Source organism: Aulonocara sp. 'chitande type north' Nkhata Bay, linkage group LG22 (genome assembly GCF_057382095.1).
Source record: "Aulonocara sp. 'chitande type north' Nkhata Bay isolate Kocher_YH1m ecotype deep benthic linkage group LG22, A_spYH_male_GT1.1, whole genome shotgun sequence".
Classification (NCBI taxonomy): domain Eukaryota; kingdom Metazoa; phylum Chordata; class Actinopteri; order Cichliformes; family Cichlidae; genus Aulonocara; species Aulonocara sp. 'chitande type north' Nkhata Bay.
In genome coordinates this window covers 2,287,229-2,313,399 of record NC_141364.1, presented here as the reverse complement: position 1 = coordinate 2,313,399, position 26,171 = coordinate 2,287,229, and the positions used below count along the sequence as shown (strand labels likewise).

At 42.8% G+C, this 26,171-nt stretch overlaps 1 protein-coding gene across 1 annotated transcript; it reads right to left on the bottom strand.

The window, feature by feature from the left end:
* Window positions 1-1,800: 1,800 nt before the first annotated feature.
* Window positions 1,801-5,627, bottom strand: LOC147303160 (NKG2-D type II integral membrane protein-like). Its single transcript, XM_086280111.1, has 6 exons — window positions 5,430-5,627; window positions 4,259-4,375; window positions 3,628-3,687; window positions 3,233-3,372; window positions 2,650-2,756; window positions 1,801-1,921 (listed from the first exon to the last, which is right to left on the bottom strand). Exons 1-6 carry the CDS (start codon window positions 5,551-5,553, stop codon window positions 1,801-1,803), a joined length of 669 nt encoding a protein of 222 aa, XP_086136237.1. The 5' UTR covers window positions 5,554-5,627.
* Window positions 5,628-26,171: the final 20,544 nt, after the last annotated feature.

Here is a 26,171-nt window from a genome sequence, read left to right as displayed (position 1 = left end):
TTTTCCTGTCACGTCATGATGTGTGAAACGCTGAGTTATTTATGAGCACTAACAGCATCCAACAAGATCTGAAGTTCAGTTCACTTCAAATGCAAAACTTTCACTGATGCAGTTTTAATTGATGACAAATGTGAACGAGTCAGAAACAGCAGAACAAACCACGAACACAACAAAGACTTCAAAAAGTCATTAAAACACCTCCAGAACATTCTGAACATTTCCTGTCTGAATATCTCAGAGACACTGAGGCTGAACTCAGCAGCAGCAACATGCACATCAATGCCTTTGTTAGATGCTGCTTTCATGAGTTTCTACATGTTGTAAGTCCACAGAATGAGAAGAGAGAAGAAGAGTTTGTGACACAGGAAATATGACGTCAGTGTGAACTAAGCTAACGGGGCGTCACGGCGTTGCAGAGGTTCGCTCTGTCACTGTCACCGTCTCCAGTTGGAAACAGACAAACAAACAGAATTCAACAAGACCTGAAGTTCAGATTTATCAGTTTAATTACTGAGATTTCATTGATGCCGTTGTGATTAATTACAAATGTGAACGAGTCAGAAACGAACAGCAGAATAAAGTACAAACACAGACAGCTTAAATACTTTTCTCCATTTATTTGGAAAACTTTTCCATTACATGCATTAATACATAGATACTTGTACACCAATACAAGCAAAGACACAAATGTATTTGAAATGTTTGTCATAATGCACAGACACTGAGCTTGAACTTAGCAGCAGCAACTTAAAAATAGCTTTCTCAGAAGCTGCTGTCATCACACAATATATAATGTTAGTAATGAGCGAATGTTTCTGATGCAGGAAATATGGCGTCAGTGTGAACTTCAGTTATTTCGAGTTTACCAGCAGAGAAACTCACAGCATGCAACAAGATCTGAAGTCAGTTTGATGAATTGAAACGCTGAAATGTCTTTGATGCAGTTAGAATTCAATGAAATGCTGAAAATCATCTGAAGCGAAACACAACCAGGGTCTGTGGTCATTAGTTAAAAGCTTTGCACCAATCACATGTGGACACATACAGGCTGCAGGTAAAGGGTCCAAAGCAGGAAGTGTGTCACATGGAAACTGGCTCTGAAACTGTCTGATTCATGAAGACGACTAAGGCCCACGTTACAAAAAGACCCGAGTCATGTTCAGAGTCATCAACAGACTTTAACCGTGTCCACTGTGAGGGTTGTTGTTTCTGGACTTTTCCTTTCTGCCATGCTGAAATGAACTTTGACCTTCAGTGTGTTAACGCTGTGCAGGCAGCTCGCTGCAAACTAAGCAGGAAGGAAAAGTTGTGTTTTGATGTAAGTGAAGAAGAAGAAGGAAAGTTGTTTTAAACGGATTCATCTTCACTTATTCACACGTTGTAAGTTTGACAAACTGAATTTGTGCTGGTTTCAGTCTCTTGGTTCCTGATTTGTAGCTAAAAGTAAGAAGCAGCAACTTTCAGCTGTTTGAGAGAAACTGAAGAAGACATTTACTGAAGTTTTAGGACCAACAGGCTGATGAATAAACCAAGTAAACCAAAGTAAAGACAAGCTGCACTTTGACTTTTATTAGAACAATTTGCTGGAACTACAGAGTAATGAAGTACTTCAAGGTTTTGTGTGGATGACTTCCAACCTTACTGTACAGCACAGAGCACAGAGGGACAATATATGTAATCAATATATGATGCAGAATGAACAAGTAAAGACTGTAAGCTGAGTCTGAGGCTCATGCAGGACATTTCATAGTGAGGTGTCTTTGGTTGGATTATTCAAACATTTACATCAAAGCACCAAACTCATTTCTCACAGATGAAGGTCGTTGATTCAGAAGAATCGTGACGATGGCATTTCCCGTCATAACTACAGTAAACTACATTGTGATCTGACCATGGCTCTTTTGGTCCTTCTGCCCAGAACCTGTCAGAGAGATCAAATCTGATATGAAACTGGACTAAACTCATAACTATTGTCACATTCATATAAATATGCGTCTCTTTTGGAATATTTCCAATATTTGCTGTATTTCTTTCCCAGGTTTCTCGCCCACTTTCCCTCCTTTAGACTTTTCTCTGAGAATCATCATGCACACTAAAACAGCTTTCAAGCTTTGATGAATATGAAATCTTCCTGCTGTAAAAATGGAGAATAAAAAGAAGTCAGAGCTGACTTTCTGCTGTTTGAAACTGTTTTGTCAGCTGTTTACAGACATCACTTTGAAATGTGTGTCTATCAGGTCATATTTACTGAAGCTTCTTCCTTCATATGTTCTGAAGTTTTACAAACACCAAAGAAGAAGAGACAGGAATTCTCTGAAACACTTTTTGTTCTGTGAGAAAAGAAACATTACAGCACAAAAACATGAAGACAAATTGAACAAAGTGAAATGTGTCGGTCGCTGCTTTGAACATGTTTCAATCCTGATTCCTTCAAACTGACTTGTTGTAACTGAACGTCATCACAGACTGCAGATGAAGAGAGTTCAAGCACAGCTGTTCATTCAAAGGAGGATTTCTGCTTTTCTTTACATTCAGTTTGTGGGGCTGTTGGAAAATAGCTCAGCTCATGTATTGCTGATCTATCTTCCAAAACATCAGTGTTTCACTTCTAAATAATAACTCTGGAATAGAAACAAACTAATGTCTCACGTTTCTGTCAGCGCTGATCCGTCCACCCATTCCCATTCATATCCTCCTGATGTCTGTTTGGATCTCAGACCAATCCAAGAGTATCCTGCAAATTTACTGACAAATTCCTGTTTGAGAAGAGACACAAATATTGTCTCCAGTCATAATTCAGCACTTCTGTTGTAGTGACATCATCTTGTGAACATGTCTGAAGGAAGAATAACTGTGATGAAACTTTTCTTCCATTGTGCAGAAATCAGAAAGAGCCAAAGAATCGATGAATATCAGCTCCTCCTGTAGCTCAGTCAGTGTTGCAGTGGAATCAGTGTTAACAAATCATTTGATTCAGTTGGATTGAATCAGAAAAATAATCTGGATTATGAGGATTTCTCTCATTTTATAACATTTCTGTGTAAATTAAATGTTTGTCAAATGTGTAAAAACTTTACGTTTGAATGTGTCTGCAACAAAAAAGGAGAATCCAAGAAATCCATCAGAGTGGAGACAGGAAGCAGGTCACAGACTGACAGCAGGTCAAAGACACAAGTAACAGATGACTGTCAGCTCCATCAAAGATCACACAGACATGAACAAACACACCCACCTGTTCCTCTTTGCTGTTTATCATCACCAGATCAGCTCCTTTATCCTGACAGGCTCTCCTGCTCTCAGACCAAGTTTTCCACTCAGTGGATTTAAAGTAACAGCTGCTTCCAAATCTCATCCATCGATCAGGACACTTCTCTTAAAGTCAAACACATGTTTTAAAGACAGACTTTGTGTCCTGTTGTATCACATTAATCTTTGGTTCCTGTCATTTTCCCTGTAAATGCTTCATTTAAACTCAGGTTTTCTCTCTTATTCATAATGAACTGAAACTTACATTTATACAGAGAAACTGTTACACAGCATCAAACATTTAGGATTCAAAACAAAGACACAATCAGGTTATCACTGTGTAACACTGATGTTTTCTATCAGTTATTCAAACTTTATTACCTTCTATCTTCTCCTTCAGCTTCTTCACTTCTTCCTGTAACTGACTGTTACTCCAACCAACTGAAATATTTCAGTGAAACCAAAATAAAATAAAATAAAATAAAATGAGTGAAACATTGAACAGAAATAATCTTCTTCCTCTGCTTTGTCAAATATATCAATAAGAGTCAGAAACTTGCAGCCATTGTTCTTTAACATGTCCTGTGGGTGGAGGTGTTAGAACTACAGGAAATCTGATGAGCTAAATACGTATCAACTGTGAACAAAAACCACTGACAAGATTCAGAATAATTGTGCTTCAGTGTGGAGGAAGAAGGTGAAGAGTCAAACAGCATTTCTACACCTGTAGTCAGAGATGTTATCTATATGCTTTGAAAGAATAGATTCTGACTCATGTGACATGTGCCTGTTCTCACTGAAAATATGTCTTTTTACATTCAGTCAAAGCTGCTCTGAGGCTTCAACACTTCCTCATATCAAAGGTGTTTCCATGTGATCAGGTACTTCCTGTATTTGCTGTGGCAGAAGGACACGTTCTGGTTGTGAAGCTGCATGTTTGTTGGCTGCTGGGATTCAGTATCAGTCATACATTCATTTGCAGGAGAAGTTCAGAGGTTGTATCTTATCTTACAGCATATGGACAGGATGATGATCCCAGCTAACATCAGGAGGCACAGCACTCTTAGACCCAGTGTAGCACATCTGAAAGAGCCCTTCAGGACTGAAGGAGGATTCTGAGTCTGTGGTCCTGTTAGAAAGCAGTGTGGATGTTGGTTTGGTAAATGGACCGATTGTTATACAACACTCTTCTACTCTCCCGGAGTACTCACAGCGCTGATACAGCATGCCTCATTCACCCATTCACACCCACTCATTCAAGCACTTCTAAACACAAGTGCAAACTAAACTACATTCACAATCGGATGAACACATCAGAGGGCAACTTGGGGTTAGTATCTTGCCCAAGGATATTTGACATGCAGACTGGAGGGGATCGAACCACCAACCTTCCTATCAGCTGATCAGCTCTACCACCTGGCTGTGGCTCAGGTGGTAGAGCTGTTTGTTATTTCCTGTCTCTCTGTCTTTAATAGACCTGTGGTTTCATGAGCTCATCTCCACAAGAGTCAGACACCAAAATAAGACATCCGCATTGTGTTTAACCCTCAAGTGTCCAAACAATTTACGTGACTACAGCAACAGAACGGGGTTATGGATGAGATCATATATTAGTTAAATATGTCTTTAACCTACCATGAGACTGATGTGTTTATCTGCGACACACATTCAGAAATGTTCTCATGTCTTTAAATGCATTTTTCTCTCATTTTCATGGTAAAAATTTGACACACGTGTGCTTTAGAACTGATGTATTTCCTGATATTGCAGCTTCCATTTAAAGGACCAGGTAGATGATATTTGTGTAACTGGGTTAGAAACAGCATCCAAACGCTCGCCCACAGCCTTCCTCTCTGCGCTGCTCACGCGTTTGTAAAGCAGCGTGTACTTCAGGATATCTTTGAATCTGGGCTGTTATCCACGATTCACTGTTTATTTTTACAAATGAAAATATAACAATAGCACATTTAAATATACAAGTCAGGGAGTAAAAGAGCCTCCTTGGTCCCTTTAAGTGTCCAAATCTGTTTTCTGTGCAGAGCGTCTGTTTCAAAGTCAGTAAGAGGAAATAATCGTACATCACAGGAAACAGCGAGTCAGGTAAAAAGTTTGATGTTTGATGGCAGTTTGTGAAAACTTAACTGTAACAAACCAGAAATGAAATGTTATTACGGTTCACTCACCTCCTGCTGCATCTGCACTCTCGTAGATATCCACCTCCCTCTGCTCCCACTCTGCTCCGTCCTCCTTTCTGCTGTATCTCACCTTCTTTGATAGATCTGGTTCAGCATAAATATCTGAGGACATCGTGAGAGGATGGAGACGCTGAGCAGGAGTTTAAGCTGTACTCTAACAGGTGTGCAGTACTACAGTGACATCCTGTCCGCACACTGCTGTCACTCTGGCCAGCCTTCTTCCTGCTTTTGTACAGGAAGAAGCTTCAAGGAAGTGGCAAAGAAAGACAAACCACAAACTCCTCCGTGCAGAACGCAGTTCAGTTTTTATATTTGTAAAGTCACTGACATCAAATATTAAAGCATTGGAACAAGAAGAACTTCATTTTTCACAAACACACGTTCACAGCTCAGATTAAAGGAAAAGTCACTTTGTCACTTACAGATTTATTTCTGCTGCACTTTAAAGAAACAAACTGTTAAACTGTCCAAGATTAGATGTGTTACTTCATATTAGATCATCTCTCAGTCGGTCCATCATGATGATGCTGTGATCCTCGTGTTTCTAGTACTGCCACCATCAGGCGAGACGTTGTTATTTCACATGTTATGAGTTGTATTCGTTGCTATTTTGCTCCCTCTGTGATCTTTCCTTAATACAACATGCAGAACAAACTGCATGCTTTCACTGCACTGCTGTGAATACTTTGAGGAAAACAGAAATATGAATCAACTGTGTAAAACATGGATCTATTTTCTGTGATTGAAAAGTGAAGCCAAAGTGGAAGTGCCTGCGTTTCTTTCATTGGCCAGCAGGGGGCGAATCCCTGGTATCAAAATCACTCAGAGGTCCGGAGATGTTTCTCTCTGCACTGAAGGAGGAGTTGGAGGTAATGAAGTCGGTGTCATCGAATCACAGAGTGAGTGAAGCAGCCCAATACTGCTGATCCTGAGAGACGACGGCTGCACCAGGTTTTTATTAACTGTTGCAAACTAAACGCTGGCTGATGTTCGTGCCTGTCTTACTCACAGAGCTGCAGCTCAGGACAGAAGGCCCAAGGTTAAGTGAAAGTCCATGTGATGCCTGATAGAACCACGTGAGAATAGAGAATAGGTGAGCTGTTGATTTGGCTGATTAAAGTCCAAATTTAATCCAAAACTGAAGCAAAACAAAGTTTCAGATTCAAAGTAACAGAATCCACGAAATGCAACAAAATGAAGGAAAAAGTATAAATAGACACAGGAAGACAGACTGAGACAGCTGTGCAGTGCTAACACTGGTAGATGACATGTTCAGTGGGAGAAACATTTCATCATCATCATCATCCTTCTTCAGTCTCAGCTGACTGCAGGTTTCCCCAACCTGAGAAACAGTACCTGGTAGACACAGTGTTGTTCTGTACTCATGCTGCTCTCAGTGATGCAGCTTTGCTTCCTGTTTACATGAAGAAGCTTTGAGGACGTATGAGAGTGAGCACAGACTCACTGACTCACTGCTTAAAGGTTTCCAGTCTGTTTTTCTTTCCTACTGATGCTAACATACTGTCCGGTCTCTACGCTTGTAAATCCACTGATGCTGATCAAATATGATGCCATGAAAGTGATGATGATGTCAGATCGGTCGTAGCTCCAGCTGCAGTTATAACTGCACGAACAGCTGGGACACATGTAAATACAAACAGAATGCATTGATTTGTAAAGCTCATAAACACATATTTCTCTTACAACATCACAACACTGATTGTCTCATCTACAGTTCATAATGTCATTAAATGAAAGTGGATGTTTGCAATCTTCAGCTGAATTAAAAATATGATTCTGTGCACGCGCTCAGAAACACTTCCAGAAATCAGCGTCTCAGCGAGACGTCCACACGTGCAGGTTAAAGCTCCATCGTGTAAACGAAGAAGAATCCGTCTGTGAACATGAACACGGCCGTCTTCTCTGACCCTGCATCAGACACAGCCAGTGTTTCTTCACTGCTCTGAGGTAAGAGAGGCACGTTGAGGAAGTCGGCGTGTTTCAGGAAGATGAAACAGCATTTTGAAATACCTCGATTTAAAATACATTTATAGGCAGTCACTTCTGTGGTGATGGATGTGTTTACTTAGCTTTGTTAGCTCTAAATCATCCAGTTGATCTGCAAGATCATCACACTGCTGTAGAACGATTTTGTTTTAGTGCAGTCAGGAAGGGAAGGGGCCCACAGAGGCTGCTGGTGCACAGGACCCAGAGCTCTGTGTTACGCTCCTGCTTCTCATCTTAAGTAACTGAGATTTTTTAAGTCTGAGCGTTTTTAATCAGCATAAATGTGAAGCCGATCCGACCGCCCTCACACGAGCCTGTCTGCTGCACAGAGGCCACAGATACAAGCAGATCAGCAGCTGTTCATCCTGCTGGCTGTTGTAGTGGTTTGTGGGGAGGACACTCATGATAAGCTGTCATCATCATCAGAGCTCCAAGTGGATAAATGCAGTCATCACAGCAGCTGTAACACAATTCAGGGCCTGCAGCCTTAAAGGCCTCATTTAAGGCCGATTACGTCACAGCGACGAGATGAAGGCTGTCCCAATTCAAAGGCTGCTCGAAATGCGTCCTTCATTTCCCTGAATTTTAAGGATGGGTCTGTCCAACATATCCCACAATTCATAGCGCGGCGGTGGGTGTGGATAATTTTGCAGAAAAAAGCGGCAGAAGCGGAGCGGCCGAAGATTAAACTGTCAAAAGTATGTGTTTGTGTACTGTCTGCCCAGTTTGACCCATTTAGCAGACGTCAGCCTGTTTAAGGCTCTGATGTCTATTCTGTGTGACTTACAGCAGTTATGACATGGTCTGATTTTCTCACCCAATAAAGGAATATTTCATATATCAGTCGACTCTTCATTCTATCAGACACAGTTATCACAGCTCCTACATTTGCTTTTTACACATGTATGTAAGCATTGAGCCAAATTTAGTGATGCCAACATATTAAACGAACAATATTTGTCTCTTATATATAATACATCTATATATGCACTGTCACAGATACTTGTCTTTGAGTGAAGAGTTAAGGTGATAGAAAATATAAATAACTGCAACTTGAATCTTTACTGAAGCTCAGTGTTTGACACGAGTTCAAGTTCACTGCTGTAATAACTAATAATGATTAATATAATAACTATAATATTGGCCATATTTCGTCTTGATGCTCATCCCTCCAGGAAAGTAAATCTCCAAAAGTTGCTTCTGTTCATCTGGACGTTTTCAGGGGGAGAAACGTTTCGTCATCATCAGGTGACGTCTTCAGTCTCAGCTGACTGCAGGTTTCAATCTTATAAACAGGACATCTGCATAATGACTGAAACCAGCCCACTGAAGGAACAAGGGGCTGGGAGGTCCTTAAGTTAGGTTAGGTTCCTTAATCATAATTATGCAAATTCTCATGACCATTGATCAACAACCACTGACCAAAACCCACCGATCAATGGCCATGATTACCATCCATTGTTCCCTCAGTGGGCTGGTTTCAGTCATTATGCAGATGTCCTGTTTATAAGATTGAAACCTGCAGTCAGCTGAGACTGAAGACGTCACCTGATGATGACGAAACGTTTCTCCCCCTGAAAACGTCCAGATGAACAGAAGCAACTTTTGGATATTGGCCATATTATATTTACATTACACAGTGAGATGACTTTAGTCTCATGACCAACGTTAGCTAATTGTTATTTACTAGCTAATCTTAAATGACTGTTCAGCCCAACAATCATGTTTACAGTCCTGTGGTCTCAGCCTCAGATACTCAACTAATCCACATATCTCACTTATCTTAACTGCACTACTGTATAGCTCTGTGTAAATAATCATCCTGTACATACGATAATCTTTAATCCTACAACTGTTTATAACTTGCATAGTTCACATTTCTGTATAACTGTATATCTCAGATTTCTGTATAGTTTTTTATTTCATATTTATTTCCTGTTCATAGCCTGTACATACTTATAGTCAGTGTTGAGGAGTAACGGAATACATGTACCGCCGTTACGTATTTAAAATACAAAATATGAGTAACTGTATTCCGTTACAGTTACCGTTTAAAAAGGTGGTATTCAGAATACAGTTACTTTGTTGAAATAAATGGATTACACTGCGGTACTTTCCTGTTTCATATTGTCGCGGGTCAGGACTGTTTGGGTTTTGTTTGACAGCTACGTTCTGTTGTTCCAGGCGGCAGCGTTACGGTTGCCATGGTTACAGGGCGACGCTCTCTCTCTCTGCGACTGTGTGTTTCCTGGGTGAGAGAGCGCCTTTTCGTTGTTGTTGTGCTAAGCTAACAGGCAGAATGCTACAAGCATAGCTCTAAAGAATGTAGCATCATGGGCAGTGTAGTCCGTGCTGCAGGGAGAATGGACTGCCATACACGTTATGGGTCTGTGAGCGCGAGGAGGGAGAAAAAGGGGAGTGGAAAGGTACGAGTTGTCATCGAGCAAAAACGGGAGCTGGAAGCATGTAAATATAATAATAACCACTGCAGCCAAGAAGAGTGCCTGACGAGCCCAGTTGTAAGTAAGCTATTAAGACTCGACTGTACGCTGTGTTCGTGTTTTCCTCCGAAAACAATAAGTTCCGTTGGAGCAGCCTTTCAACGCCTCTCTCTGTCTCTCGCAAGAAAAGTTGATCCACACAACAAAGTAAAGTTATTTTTCAGCTACGAGCCGACAGGGACCCCGCCGTATTAGTCAGAGGTCCCTTTACTACAGTTCAGAGTCGCGGACCTTCAGTAATAGTAATAAATCACACAGCAATAGTACATTCATGTAGTTGTAAAAAGCATGATAATATATTAAGTAATCCAAAGTATTCAGAATACGTTACTGTCATTGAGTAACGTAACGGAATACGTTACAGAATACATTTTGGGGCATGTATTCTGTATTCTGTAATGGAATACATTTTAAAAGTAACCTTCCCAACACTGCTTATTGTTATAGCATATTCATAACATACTTCATACCGTGTACATTATAACATACCATAATAGACCCATTTCTGTAATATACTTACATATCTATATCATGGCTAAAGCACTTCTGGATGGATGCAAACTGCATTTCGTTGCCCTGTACCTGTGACATGTGCAATGACAACAAAGTTGAATTCTATTCTATTCTATTCTAATCACACAGAGCTCATGTAGAAACAAATGAACAAAATATGTTCTCGTTCATTTCTGTCAAACACAGCTGTATGAAACGTTTCCAGCGGTTAGTATCATGGTTGCTAGGCAACCTGAGCAGCGCAACGAGACCGTCCCATTTCACAAGCCTCGCACTTCCGGCCTTCTCGGTCTTTGAGTACGCGGCCCTTGTGGACCGTAAAGGCTGCAGACCCTGAATTCCCATATGGAAAAGATATAAATCTTACAAAGTTTGTATCTGTCTGTGTGAAACTTGTATGAAAACATACAAGAGTGAAAACAGATATAAGATCCCTTGAAAATTATATAAATGAAACTTTTATGTTTTGGATACTTCCTAAAACAATATATGAAAGTGGCCACTTTCATGAGTAAATCATATCAGCCTTATATGATTCACTATATGAAGTAGGCCACATCAGTCTTTTCTATTTCTTTTCCATGTGGGTTTGGACAGCCAGCGTCTGACAGGCTGATTATGGTTACCTCTACAGCTTCAGATTCCAGCGTGCGACCAAGATATTTGTTCTTTGTTTCAGTTTTAGTGCAGAACAAATGGAAAGATGAAAAAATAGATTCATCTTTACACGTTTTTCTTTTTTCTGTTGGCACATCCACTGCCTGCAGTGACCTTTGACCTCTGACTGAGCTGTTGGGCAGCAGATGTGTCGTCGTCGCTCGGCTGCTTCACTGTATTAATGCTGCCATCATGTGGTGAAAGTGGTGTTTAAGAGAAACCAGAGAGTGGATGTTATTAAAGTTGTTATTTATTTCTCTTTAACCGGAGAAAATAAAAACCGCCTCACACAGACGTAAACACAGCATCACTGTTTCACCACATCATGTAAATTTACAATCAATAAACTTGTTTTTATACCTTAATTTAACAATTTGTAATTAATGTGAAGACAGGTGATCAGAATCAGAATACTTTATTGATCTCTGGGGGAAATTCTTTTTCGTTACAGTGCTCCATTATAAACAACCATTAACAAAGACAATACACTAACTAAGAATAGTACCATATATACAGGCATATATATACATAAAGGTCACTTATTAATAAATAGCTGAAAAAGGAAGAACATGTGCAAGAAGGCTGTAGCTGTTGCAGTAAACAGTGTGTTAAGTGGATGCGTTGTACAGGGAGCCACAGGCAGGAATGATTTCCTGTGTCGTTCAGTGGTGCATCATGGGTAATCTCAGTCTCTCACTGAACGAGCTCCTGTGACTGACCAACATGTCATGGAGTGGGTGGGAGGTGTAATCCAACATTGTCTTTATCTTGGACAGCATCCGCCTCTCCGACACCACCTTGAGGGAGTCCAGCTCCATCCCCACAACATTGCTGGCCTTACGGATCAGTTTATTAAGTCTGTTGGCATCTGCGACCCTCAGCCTGCTCCCCCAGCATGCAACAGCATAGAGGATCGCACTGGCCACCACAGACTCATACAAAATCCTCAGCATTGTCCAGCAGATGTTGAAGGACCTCAGTCGCCTCAAAAAATAGAGACGACTCTGGCCCTTCCTGTAAAGTGCTGTGGTGTTTTTAGCCCAGTCCAGTTTATTGTCAATGTGTACTCCAAGGTATTTATAGTCCTCCACAATGTCAACACTGACCCCCTGGATTGAAACAGGGGTCAAGTGTTTCCTGGTCTTCCTGAAGTCCACGATCAGTTCCTTGGTCTTTGCCACGTTGAGCTGCAGATGATTCTGCTCACACCACGTGACAAAGGAGTCGACCACAGCCCGGTACTCTGTCTCATCATGACGTCTGTGTTTCTGTTCATCTGTTTTTATAGAAACAAGTTTAACTTAAACCTGTTGATTTAATTTTGTCCAGAAAAATGTTTCAATAAAAATGCTTAAAATGTACAAATCTGCTGCTTCTTTTTTTTAATTTTTTTTAAATTTTTTGTCTGTCCCATTTGGTTTTTTAGCCATCAGAATTATTGTCTGAAGCTGTATTGGTCCTTTTAATTGACCTTTGTTGTTATTATTTATTTTTAAAGTTATTATAGACAGGACAGACATGATTGGGGGATAGAAAAGAGAGAAAGGAAGAAAGCGGGGACGAAGGACAGTGAGAGAAGACACAAAAAATATCCACTGGATCACCTGTTGAAAGAAAAAAAAAGGAAACAAGCAAAAAGAACAACACAATAAACACAACACCACAGCAATAACTAGATAATTGTAAGTAACAGTAAATACTAAATATTAAATGTTCTTGTGCAGCACACAAGACCGACAGAGCACAGTGTGCTTTGAGGTAACAGCCAAGGAAGATATAGTTTGTGTCTGTGCACACCTGTGTGCACACCTGTGTGCACACCTGTGTGTACACCTGTGTGCACACCTGTGTGCGTGGGCACGCTTGTATTCAGAAGGTTTCTCCATGTAACTGTTTAATTCTGGAAACAATTGTTACGTAGTCACATGACAGCATCACACAGTCGAGGAAGCTGCTTCGAGCTTCAAGACATGGTGCACTCAGAGATGCTGTTCTGCAGACACGATATTATGGACTTCCTGTTCCCTTCCTATCTGCTTGAAGGAGTTTGGCAGTTCTCCTCTGACCTCTGACATCACTGAGAGTTTTTCCCAGACTTCTGACACTCACTGGATATTTTGTCTTTTTCAGACTATTCTCTGTAAACTCTGTTGATGACTCTACAGTTTCTGAAACCCCCAGATTAACAAAAATGTCACGTTCAAAGTCACTTGTTTCCTGATGTGCATGTTGTGACTCTCTGACTCGTCTATGTTTCAGAGATTCAGCAGATCTCATGAAGCTCATCCTGCTCCTCTGAAAAACCAGCTTTCTGCATGAAAGGAAACAGGATCATTTCACCAACTGCATTTTGGATCTTTAACATGTCAGCGATTTACCGAACAAACGATACTAAAGGACAGAAGCTTCATTCAAATCTAAGCTGAAGCTCAGGATGTGAGGAAACATTTATGCTCCTATAATCAAACTCTGCACCAAAGCACAGAGACAGCTCCCAGGACGAGAAGAGGGGAGTTAATGTAATGAACGTGAGATGCCATGTGAGATATTTATAACCACAGAGGAATAATCTTTAATCTGACACACGAGGCTCACATTTGGGTCAAATCTGCCAAAGTAAATAACATTACAGCAGGTTTCAGTGGCGTCACGGCGAAATTAAACACATGTGACTGAAGCTCGTAAAGAGTCTGTTTCAGGAAGATACAGTTATGTCAGCAGAGACACAGCACACAACATGACATGTGACTGATTTAAAGGATGACAGTTTAACATCCTCTGCTTTACAAACAGGAAATGATGGAAGCATCACAGAGCTGGAAGTCCTCGGTTCAGCTGCATGAATGAAGAGTCTGTAGCCTGCGCGTGTGTCTGTGTGTGTGTGTGTGTGTGTGTGTGTGTGTGTGTGTGTGTGTGTGTGCATGTGTGTGTGTGTGTGTGTGTGTGTGCATGTGTGTGTGTGTGTGTGTGTGTGTGTGTGTGTGTTACTGCTGCTGTGGGGACACACACTCAGCGCTGCATCATTGTCAGGTTTATGAAATCGGTCTGTGTCATGTTTCTCCTGCAGTCATTAGAAGACAGCAAACCGCAGCCATGAAGGATCCATGTGGTCAGTAATGACACTCAGCAGTAGGAGACCTCACTGATGGTTCCAGGACTGCGCCATTCAAACCCTGATTGGTTGGTATTAAAGACCAGAAAGTGTGCCCATAAAACTGCCTCCACCACATTACAGCTCCAGCAGCATCCTGGACTGTCAGCATGGTGGCTTCTTGTGTTGATGCTGCAGAGGCCAAACTCTGATCCAACCTCGATCCACAGCAGCTCATGCTTGGACTAAAACCTCCTGGTCCTCCTGTCAAAGCTCCACGAGTGTCTCATTTTGGTGGCTGTGGGTGACACAGGCCAGTCACGTGATATACACAGAACAGCATCAGTTGGATCCTATTCACATTAGTAATGTATTAATCATTCTGTGTCAACAGTATTAAAGGTAAAAATTGGCATTAATTAAATGTCTGACAGATTTAGTTTTCCAAGTGGATCATTGCGGTCCACTTAGCTGATCTTCATTATTTATTTATTTATTTTACTTTGAAGTTATTACGGAACAGACATAACCGGGGGATAGGAAAGGGAAAGACACAGACAAGAAAAGGAAAGAAAAACAGAGGGACAGAAAGAAAAGACACTAAAAATCCGCTGGATCACCTGCTGAGAGAAAAGCAAGAAAACAAGCCAAAAGAGAACAACACGGTACAGCAACAAGCCAGATAAACATAACTCACAGTAAATAATAAATATTGAATGTTACTGAGCAACACACAAGACCCACAACCCACGATAAGGAAGACAGTGTGTGTCTGAGAACCCCTGTGTGCACGCTTGTATTCAAAAGGTTTCTCCATGTAACTACCTGACAGAGGGTGTGGGGAGCCATCGCCCTGCCCCCCAGGACATGAAGCAAGCATGGAGGTGATCCAGGGCCCAGACATCTAGAAGCCCCCCAGAGCCCAAGGAGGACCACCGGAGGGGCCAACCTCCTGGAAAGAGCTGAGCCCCAGACAGGGGGTCACAGTGCAGAAGCCACAGGGGGCTGTGGCAGCTGGCTGTGCCAGAGCGGACCGAGCCCCCGGGCCCAGAGACCTGAGGCCCCTCCACCACCCAGAAGGGGCCAGACTGAGCCAAGGGCGCCAGGCCAAGCAGCCAGCGGGAGTGAGCCAGTACATACCTGAGTGCCCAGCCCCCGACACCAAGAACCACTAACCGGTGGGGGGAGCTAGGCCCCCACACCCGAGGGGGCTGAGATGTTCGTGCACACATATACAAATACTCAGCAGCTACTTTTCTAATGTCTAACATAATGTTATCAGTTCTGCTGTCCTGTCCCTTTTTCTTCAACCTTCTCGCCTCCTTTGCGTTGTATTCAAGCCATCTGTCCCAGTCTTTCTTAAAACAATCCCCTTTTAATTTTACTTTGTAAGTCAGTTTCTCCGTTACCGTGATATTTTCTAAACTCTGCATCCAAAGGTCTCTGCGTTCAACCAGTTCTTGGTGTTTCTTTACAGCTGTCAGAAAAAGTTTGATCAGATTGATCTTTCACCTGCACACATCCAAATAACCGAGGTATAACACCTGACATAGGTGTATTCCATAACCTGATAGGCCCCAGGTGGCTGAGTGGATCTTATCCCAGAAAGACGTATTTTTATACAGCTCAAAAAGATATTTGAGTGGTTGGGTTTACACGATGACACTGACACCAGCAAGGTTGCAAATTTTTAAGATATTTACTTTTGATTTGAGGCGTTATAAAATATCTAAAAGATTCTTCCGATTAAATTCTCCACATTTCTGCGAGTAGGTGGTTGTTTGGTGTGTTTTCCACATAGCGTAGCGGGATAGCCTCCTTCCTAACTTTTCTTCACATTTAAAATTTCTTATATTCCATTATACAGCCATAAAGTACTAAAATCACTCTTGGTAAAGCATCTTTATAAGCCTGTACCATAATGATGGATGTATACTGTCCGGTTCAGTCTGTATATTTCTAATAGTCCGTTAGCTGCAAATACCTACACAGATCTTTACTTGTAGGATCATATTTGTTTTTTAATTCTTGGAACCTTTAATTTTGCCTGTTTGATCACTGAGCACATGTCTGTTCACTTTTCCGGCCCATCGTTTAAAGATAGAATCTATTTTCTTTCTATGTTTTTCCATTCATTTTAAGTCTAGCAGTGGGATTTTTGTAATTTGCTTTAATGCACTGAATTGCCTTTTCATTAAATCCAAATCTTCTTAATATTAAATATAAAAACTCCCAATTAACTCTGTCAAATTCCTTTTCTGTGTCTAAACTGATGAAAGCAGCAGGTGTTTTATTTCACTGTATTTTAATGTTCTCCTTATATTGTCTTGTGTTAGTCTGTGCCTATCAAAGGATTGAAGCCTGTTTGACATTATACAGGCATGTATCTTACACTCTGGATAACGACTGGTCATTTTACATGTTTCTTTATTGGTTTAGGAAGTAGGGTACTGACTGCTTCCCTCCACTAAGGGGGGACAGTTTCCTATTTTAAATCTAGTTAAATGTGGTCTGAAGTATTGCAGCCAGCTGTCTGATAGAAACCCAATCACTTATTGCTTGTTGAACTTCTGTTGGTGTTATTTCTGATAAGTCCATTCTGTTGTGCACCTATGGTGGGCAGATCCAGTGTTTCCTCTTGGTTTAGGTGGACGTTTGTGTGTCGAGTTCCTGTACTAACCTCTAAAAATGTTCATAATGTCAATTAATTGACTTGTGTTCAGATCTCAGATTTTGTTGATGGTTCTGGTGTTTTCATATTCTTCTCACAAATTTTGCAGCTTGAGGCCCTGAGTGGTAAAATGTGTGTTTCTTTTGTATGTATGATTGTAGGGTCCACCTTATGATATAAAGCACCTTGAGGTGACTGATGCTGTGATTTGGCGCTATATAAATAAAATTGAATTGAATTTAGTTTCAGTATCAATGAGTCAGGGTCAGGTATGTTGTGAATCTTCTTTCTGGGCTCTGTGGTTTGATTCTAAAGGCTTCACATCATCTTAAAGATTCATAAATTCTTTTATTCTCTCTTTTTTAAGATTGCTTGAGATTGCAAGTATTTTACCCATATCACTGCACCATTGTTGCTTTCACCTAAGTACTTCTGTGTTTCAGTTTGGATTTGTGTAACAACTTTTTCATTATTCAAGATTCCTGCAGCCTCCATATTGTATTTCTGAACACGTTTTTTGATTTTGTTTTTATTCATGTTATTACTCCTTGTGTCTAATTTAAAAACACGGTTACATGAGGAAAACCATTTTTTGTTTAAATTTCTGGCACTCCAATGTTACAGCCTCATATTTGGACAAGTGACTCTAATCTTTACGTACGTCATTGTCTCCATGTATCGAAGAGTCCCATTTCCTCCCATGTATCCTGAACACGTTTTTTGATTTTGTTTTTATTCATGTTATTACTCCTTGTGTCTAATTTAGGATCCATTATCACATTAAAATCTCCACCACATACATAAACTGTTCCTCTCAGTATTATATATTTTCCCATCTCTTTTTCATAATTAAATCTTAACATATTAGCATTGCTATAGTAGATGTTCTTAAAACAAAATGTAGGAGCCATTTTTGGGTTAATACCTTATGTGGCCGCTAGAGGTCACCTTTTTCTGTTTTGTTCATGTAAAGGTATTTAAGGTAGACGCACGTAATCGGCGTCAGGTGTGTCATTAATTGTAAGAAGGCAAACAGCTTGAGACCGCTGCGCTGTTATGTTAAGATGATATTGGAATAAAGACAAAAAAGGACAAGATAAGTACTGCTGGAGTTATTGGACTGTTTAATTAATCCATACATACCAGTGCCATCGCGTCACCCCTGTTGACAACCACCTCAGTGGCTTCAAGCGTAGGCTTAGCCTCGATACTACATTTTATACATTTTTCGTGTTCTAAGTCTCCTGTGTGACACTTATCTGTGTCCTCTCAGGAGCTAAGTCCAGCAGGATCTTAGCTCGGTCATTCTCCACCACCCTTGAGGGCATCTCCCATTTTGACCTCGGGACTTCCAGGCCATAATCGGCACAGATGTTCCTGTACACTACACCGGCCTCTTGGTTATGGCGTTCCATGTATGCCCGCCCTGCCTGCTAGCATCTTACACCCTGCTGTTATGTGCTGGAATGTATGTGTGTATGTATGTGTGTGTGTGTATATATATACATATTAGGGGTGCAACGATACACAAAATTCACGGTTCGGTTCGGTTCGATACTTTGGTGTCACGGTGCGATATTTTTTCGATACAAAAAAAAATGTTCATGCCTTTTTAATTTGTCATTTATTAAATTTTCACGGCACATTCCGCACCACATCTCTGTGCGTTCATCATTTGTTTGAAGCCAGCTCACCTCCTGCAACTACTTTTCCGAGAATACGTGCTTCTTTTGTGGTTCGGACTCCTTCTGACATTTCTTTGGAGGTGGAGGAACATCACAGTAATTGCTTAAAGGAGCTTCTTTGACATCTTTAAGAGTTCTAAACAAATGTCTGTCCTCCTGAAAATCTTATGTATGCAAACACGCGTTGCAACTTCTTATCTTGTGCACATTTTTTATTTTGACAGCGAATGCGCACCTGCGGACCACTTATGTGCAGCCCTGGTTATATAGCTCGTCATATTGCAGCCACAGAAATTCTTTTGTCCATGAAACCATAAAGCTGCACTTTCTTTTTGCCTTATAGTCTGATTTGTCATAACTTTTCCGTTTTGTGGTAAGCTTTTCTTTGGCTGTCACTTCTTCACCCTGACCTGTCTTATTTGGCTCAGCAGAACTAAAATATATATCCTGCTGCTTTTACACACTCACTCACATAAGCTCAGCGATTCTCTGCGCGATCAACCTCTCACATGTTTAAGCTGCGGGAGATTTCACTTGTCATGTTTGCGTAGTAAGCTAACGATTAATAAGACGATGTCAGAGGAATTGGTGCACAAATTATCATCACTCACAGATCAGTGCTGTCGCTCTCTATACACAGTTCGCACGATTGCAAAGTGAAAGCAAAAAACAAGCGCAAATTCAAACGCGACTTCAATATGTCACATATTGACAGTGGCTCACCGATGCCAATGACATAATTACCCAGCTACATTTCTGAAAGAATGCAAAAGCATTGACATATATTTTTCCTTCCTACGATAGGCCAACGGGCAGGGCAGAGATAGATTTTGGTAGCCCGACTGGAAAAATTTTGCGAGCCTTGTATCTGATTGAGGAATCACTCATCTTTGGAAAAGAGAGTTTATTACAGAGAAATGTCTCTTTCCAAAATAAAAGCTATACTATCCGCTTCTTCTGGGCTATATTCTCAGCAGCATAAGGAGAATCATGTGCTAACAGCTGTCTAAATGACTCGGCTAAAGTTAGTAGCATGCTTGTTGTTTTTGTCTTTGCACTAGGATGATGTCGGCGTAAATGTGCAGTCATATTCGTTGTGTTCCCACTAGTGCTTTCAGGTTAATCTCGTTGAAATGACCTTAACGCCACAACACGGCAAATCTCCGTTAACGAGCTACCGCCGATCGCCCCGTGCATGGGGCTAGACGGCCAACACGTTAACGAGCTAACTGCGCTAACACACTAGTTCACACCAATGTAATTGAGCATTGCATGGCACATCCAACATACTGTTTTACTTTAGTCCATGACTCGCTTACCTTCAGGGTCATACGTCACATGAAAACCAAAATAGTTCCAAACGCCAGATCTGAATGAGGGTGGGGGAGGTTCAATTTGCCATGTTGCAAGGAGAGCTTAACTTCTGTCTCGCTAGCTTGCCCTGCGCTCATTGAATCTGCACTCGACTGCTCCGCCTAGGCTGCACTGTCGAGTGCAGATCCACTGAGCGCTCAACACAGACAGCATCGTCAGAAGGAAAGTTGATAAAATAAATTACAAATTTATTTTGTATTGTTCGATATATATGCGTACCGAACCGAAAGCACTGTATTGAACGGTTCAATATCGATACGAATATCGTTGCACCCCTAATATATATATATATATATATACACACACATACAGTAGAACCCCAACTCATGAATACCCCATTTAACGAAAAATTCAAGTTACGAAGGCAATATTTCTGCCCGTGTTACGGCAAAATGCCCGCTAACAAAATCCACTGGCTCTGATTGGCTGAGCCCAGAATGCCCACAATGCCTTCCGAATCATGTGACAACACCTTGGCTTTCGTACTTATGCTTCGCTGAACAACGTACGTTGTTGCAGTTAGCAATTAGCCTGTAGCCTATCATTCACTCAAAAGGCGCGATGGACAGTTGCTCTCCACAGAATAGCTCCAAGGACAAAGAGGACACACAAACCCCTCCTCCAGTCATTCATGGAGAGCTCTGTCTTTTCTCTGTGTGTCTTTCCTCGTGTTAATTTTACTTTCTCATCCGAGTCTGCCTGTTTTATCATTGTTTCTTACTTCCTGTTTTGTTTGTTAGTGAGTGATCTTCTGTGCTTCGTAGTGCGTTTTACTTCCTCCCTGTGATTGTGTTGATTGTGTTCACCTGTGTCTCGCTTCCTCCCAGCTGTGTTTCTATTAGCCCTGTGAGGGTACACAGTCCTGTGTTCAGTCTCACGGTGCCTGCTTACCTCTGCTTGTGTCTCTGTTTCAGGCTTGTAACTCACAGCTTTCTTTCCTTCTGGATTTCATCAAATAATAGTTGATGAAACTCATAACAGACACAAATCTATTAGTTAAATTACAGGCACGTCTTAACGACATTAAGGCTCGTATGACGTGTAATTTAAATGAGTTAAATTCAGGTGAAATTCTGATCATTGCAAGAATTTGAGCCTAAGAACCTCAGAAACATGGCGGCCTCTTGGCCTGCAGTAACACTGGACTCGTCTTTGACCTGGACATGTCCCCCAATGTGCACATCAAAGAAGTGCTTTCTTTAATCATACAATATGAGGAAGACTTTGCTCTGAAGGCAGGAGGGAGGATCTCACCGCAGATCTCCACTCGGGCTTCACCTCTGTGTACTCGTACTGTAGCTTTACAAACGCTCATTGTGTGTAAATGAACCCCAGCTTTGACTCGGTGTTATTATGCAGAGCAGGTGAAGCAGCTCGGCTTCTGAGCTGAATGTGAATAAACACAAAAACGAGGGAAACAAAGACGAAGCAGCCGAGCAGAAAACTCCTGCCTCCATCTCTCCACAGCCCGAGCTCACAAGACGGGCCGAGTGTAAACAAGTCGGGATGATCAACCTCACAACATCTGATAAACTGCTGCCTGCTCTCACACACAGACACACACAAACACAAACACACACACACTGAGTTATCGCTGATACTGTGCCGAGTTTCTGATGTTTGTAATTACTGACACTCAATGCAACAGAGGATGATCGTCTGTGTGTGTGTGTGTGTGTGTGTGTGTGTGTGTGTGTGTGTGTGTGCGTGTGTGTGTGTGTGTGTGTGTGTGTGTGTGTGCGTGCGCATTAATAATGAATCCTCAGTTCATTTGTATGTAAATGTGTCCAGACAGCGCAACGCTCTTGTCCTCCTCCTTGTGATGAATAAAGCATCAAGGAGGACCGCAGAGCGCCAGAGTGAGGCAGGTGACTTACTAATGAGGAACGAGGAAGAGTCAGGCAGGTGACTCAAACAGGAAGGAGGGAGGGGGAGGAAAAAAGCATTAAAAAGTTTAAAAAGCATAAGTAGAAGAAGAGATGGGGAGGAGTAGAAAAGAAGTAAACAGCGAAGAAAGAGGAGGGTAAAAAGTAGAAGCGGGAAGACGAGGAGTGGTAGGAAAAGGAGAGGAAAGAGGAGACGGAACAAAGTATGGGAGGAGAAGAAGGAGAGGAAGGTTGTGGAGATGAAGAAGTGGAGGGGAAGAATATGGAGGAGAAAGAAGGAGGAGCTGCAGATGGAGACGTTTAGAGCTGTAGAAAAACATCCTGTTGATACATTAAACGGATAAAAGCATCGCTCTCAGGGCCAGATTCAAACAGGGCAAAGTAGTGCATGGGCACAATCACAGCAGACCACAGGCTGAGCCTGCAACCTTTTTGTACTTTAAATCCTTATCCTCCTACTCCTTAAATTTTCCATGTTGACAAATGAACTCACAGAAATGCATAAGCAGCAGGGCCAAAAATCTCAGAGTTCCCACAATTTACACACAATCTCGTCGCTGCACTACTTCCATTTACGCCAGAATCCAGTTCCTAAATCTGGACCCTAATCTTGTCAGTCCTGCTGACACAGGTGTGTAAAGTCCAGGAGTCTGCCTCTACAAACCTCTGTGAAAGAAAGGATCCCTCTAAAGCAGGGGTAAGGAGCTCCAGGCCTCGAGGGCCGGTGTCCTGCAGGTTTTAGATCTCACCCTGGGTCAACACACCTGAATCAGATGATTAGTTCATTACCAGGCCTCTGGAGAACTTCAGGACATGTTCAGGAGGTCATTTAGCCATTTGAATCAGCTGCGATGGATCAAGGACACATCTGAAACCTGCAGGACACCGGCCCTCGAGGCCTGGAGCTCCCCACCCCTGCTCTAAAGAGTTCCCTAAATTTGTAACAGGACACTGTTGTTGCAACAAGTCAGCTCATGACATCTCTCCCCTGGTGTGACATTCAGATGAGCTGCTGTGATGTTATTAGTAACCACAGCAGTTCAGCCATGATGTTCCACGCCGAGCTCTGAGCGCCCGGTGAGTGGAGTCACCAACAGAGATGGGCAGTACGTGTTACTGTAATCCGATTACTTTTTCAAGTAACGAGTAAAGTAAGGGATTACTATTGCAAAAACGGTAATTAGATTACCGTTACTTTCCCGTAGGAACGCTGCGTTACTGCGTTACTAAAACCATGATTTTTTGCGAGAATGTCTCACGACAGTGACGTAAGCGAGTGCGCCGTTCGTGACAACAGCTGTGTGCAGATCAACAATGGATCACATAACGAGTGCAGAGAGAGTATGAGCATGCAGCGTTTAAAGCGTGGAAGTACTGACCTTACTTTGAGTTTGATTCCATAAAATGTGACAAAAACATTAGTGTCCGCTGTGCGTGGGAAGAAAACTTCTTTTTACAGCGAAAAAAAACCCTAAACTTCCAACAAGCACCGAGCAGCTACGACGTAATGGGAAACTCACAGAGAAACTCGCGGATTCTTCCACTGACCGCGGCACACCTGCACCAGGGTAACCCTCCGCCTACCCCACTCCTGCTTTACAGGTGAAAATAGAGCAACAGGACCGCTGAGTCTGTGACTTTATTTATTTTCTGCTGTGTTTTACTTGCATCTGAGTTTCTTTCTTTCTTATCTTTTTTCTCGTAATTTTTTTTATAACTAACATATTAGTAATTAGACTCTGCAACCATGTTCTACCGTTTTGTGCTAGTCCTGGTCGTTTTTTTCAGTTTATTTCTACTTTTTTCACCCGTGTCTGGGGACCCAGAGCAGGGATCCTTTGTTTACAGTAAGGATCAGCTGTTAGCGCTGCGTCCTGCAGCGGTACTGCCGGCGGACAGACCCGATATTCCCAGCGAGCTGAGGAGGAAAAGACGGGGGTGTCGTGCTGGGAAGGAGCGCCGTCGCCCGAGAAGGAGACGTTATCGACCATCTCTTCCTTCTGTAATTATTGGAAACGTAAGATCTTTGCCCAATAAGATGGATGAGCTCACGTCGCTAACCTGGTCACAGAGGGAGTACCGGCAATGTAGCATCATGATGCTAACGGAGTCGTGGCTAACATCGCTAACTCCGGACACAAGCGTGACACTACCGGGATTCCAGCTGCTGCGAGCGGACAGGACCAGAGACAGCGGTAAGAGGAAAGGAGGGGGACTGGCAGTTTTTGTGAACGACAGATGGTGTAACCCTGGGCACATCACTGTAAAAGAGCAACTCTGCAGCAGAGACATTGAGCTGTTAGCCGTTAGCATGCGTCCGTACTACCTGCCCCGGGAGTTCTCGCATGTTATCGCGATAACAGCGTATGTCCCCCCCTCGGCCAACGCGGATGCAGCCTGTGACTCTCTCCACTCTGTGGTCAGCAGACTGCAAACACAATCTCCGAGAGCCCTTCTCATAATATCAGGGGACTTCAATCATGCCTCACTGGACTCCACACTGCCCACCTTCACCCAGTATGTGACCTGCCCAACCAGAGTCAATAAAACACTGGACTTACTGTATGCCAATGCAGAAGAGGCATACAGTTCATCACCTCTCCCTCCACTGGGCAGATCTGATCACAACCTGGTGCACCTTGTCCCTGTGTATGAGCCCTTAGTGCACAGGGAGCCACCAGCCACCCGCACAGTGCAGAGATGGTCAGAGGAGAGCGAGGAGGCTCTTAAGGATTGTTTTGAGTCGACTGTGTGGGAGGTGATTTGTGATGACCACGGTGAGGACATCGACAGCCTTACTACATGCATTACTGACTATATAAACTTCTGTGTGGATAACACTGTACCTACCAGGACTGTACGGTGTTTCTCCAACAACAAACCTTGGATTACCCCAGAAATTAAAACCGTCCTCAAGCAGAAGAGGAGGGCCTTCAAATCCAGAGACAAAGAGGAGTTGAAAAGGGTGCAGAGAGAGCTGAGGGGACTGATAAGGAATGGGAAGGAGAGCTACAGGCAGAAGATGGAGAACCAGCTTCAGCAAAACAACGTTGGTGAAGTCTGGAGAGGCCTCAGAACCATCTCGGGCCACAAACAGCAGAACTCTCTGCCTGGGAGGGATGTGAGGTGGGCAAATGAACTGAATCATTTCTTCAACAGATTTGATTCAACCATGAGACAGTCTGCAACATCGGCTGCAGACTCACCCACCCCCACTGCTGCTGTTCCACCTCAGACACTTCACACCTCCTCTATTCACCCTGCTCACTCCCCCCCACCCCCAACAACAGCATCCAATACACACTCAACACAAGGCTCCAGCCTGTCTCTCTCAACCACCCAGGTTAGGAGGGAACTGAGGAGGATTAATGGCAAGAAGGCAGCGGGCCCAGATGGCATCAGCTCGAGGGTCGTCAGGTCCTGCGCGGACCAACTGTGTGGGGTGATGGAGCACCTCTTCAACCTGAGCCTGAGGTTGGGAAGAGTCCCACAGCTCTGGAAAACCTCCTGTGTTGTACCAGTGCCAAAGACTTCACGCCCCAAGGACCTCAACAGCTACAGGCCGGTGGCTCTGACATCCCACCTGATGAAGACCCTGGAGCGGTTGGTCCTGGCTCAGCTTCGGCGCCTAATAAGCTCATCACTGGACCCACTTCAGTTTGCCTACCAGCCTGGCTTTGGAGCGGATGATGCCGTCATTCACCTCCTACATCGTTCCCTCGCTCACCTGGAGACCGCTGGAAGCACTGTGAGAATCATGTTCTTTGATTTCTCCAGTGCCTTCAACACTATTCTTCCCTCGGTTCTAAAGGACAAGCTGGTGAACTCTGGAGTGGACCATCACCTCACTACCTGGATCCTGGACTACCTCACCGACCGACCACAGTATGTGAGGACTCAGGGCTGTGTGTCGGACAGGGTCGTCTGCAGTACGGGGGCCCCACAGGGAACGGTTCTGGCTCCGTTCCTCTTCACCATCTACACTGCAGACTTCTCCCACAATTCCACCCAGTGCTTCCTGCAGAAGTTCTCTGATGACTCTGCAATAGTCGGCCTCATCACTGATGGGGACGACAAGGAGTACAGAGGTCTGACCCAAGACTTTGTGGACTGGTGCCAGCTGAACTACCTCCAGATCAACGCCAGTAAAACCAAGGAGCTGGTGGTAGACTTCCGCAGGCACAAGCATTCTCCACTGCAACCACTGAACATCCAAGGTATGGACATTGAGGCTGTGGACAGCTACAGGTACCTTGGTGTTCATCTGAACAATAGACTGGACTGGACTCATAACTCAGACGCCCTCTACAGGAAAGGGCAGAGCAGGCTGTACCTGCTGCGGAGA

Bases quoted from the DNA above. Each gene is read 5' to 3' on its own strand.
- LOC147303160 (XM_086280111.1), bottom strand. From the start codon at position 5,553: ATGTCCTCAGATATTTATGCTGAACCAGATCTATCAAAGAAGGTGAGA. The intron at 4,376-5,429 runs GTGAGTGAACCG...GCTTTCTAACAG, and splicing joins GAGTGCAGATGCAGCAGGAG to GACCACAGACTCAGAATCCT. The intron at 1,922-2,649 runs GTGAGACATTAG...TCTCTCTGACAG, and splicing joins GGATCAGCGCTGACAGAAAC to GTTCTGGGCAGAAGGACCAA.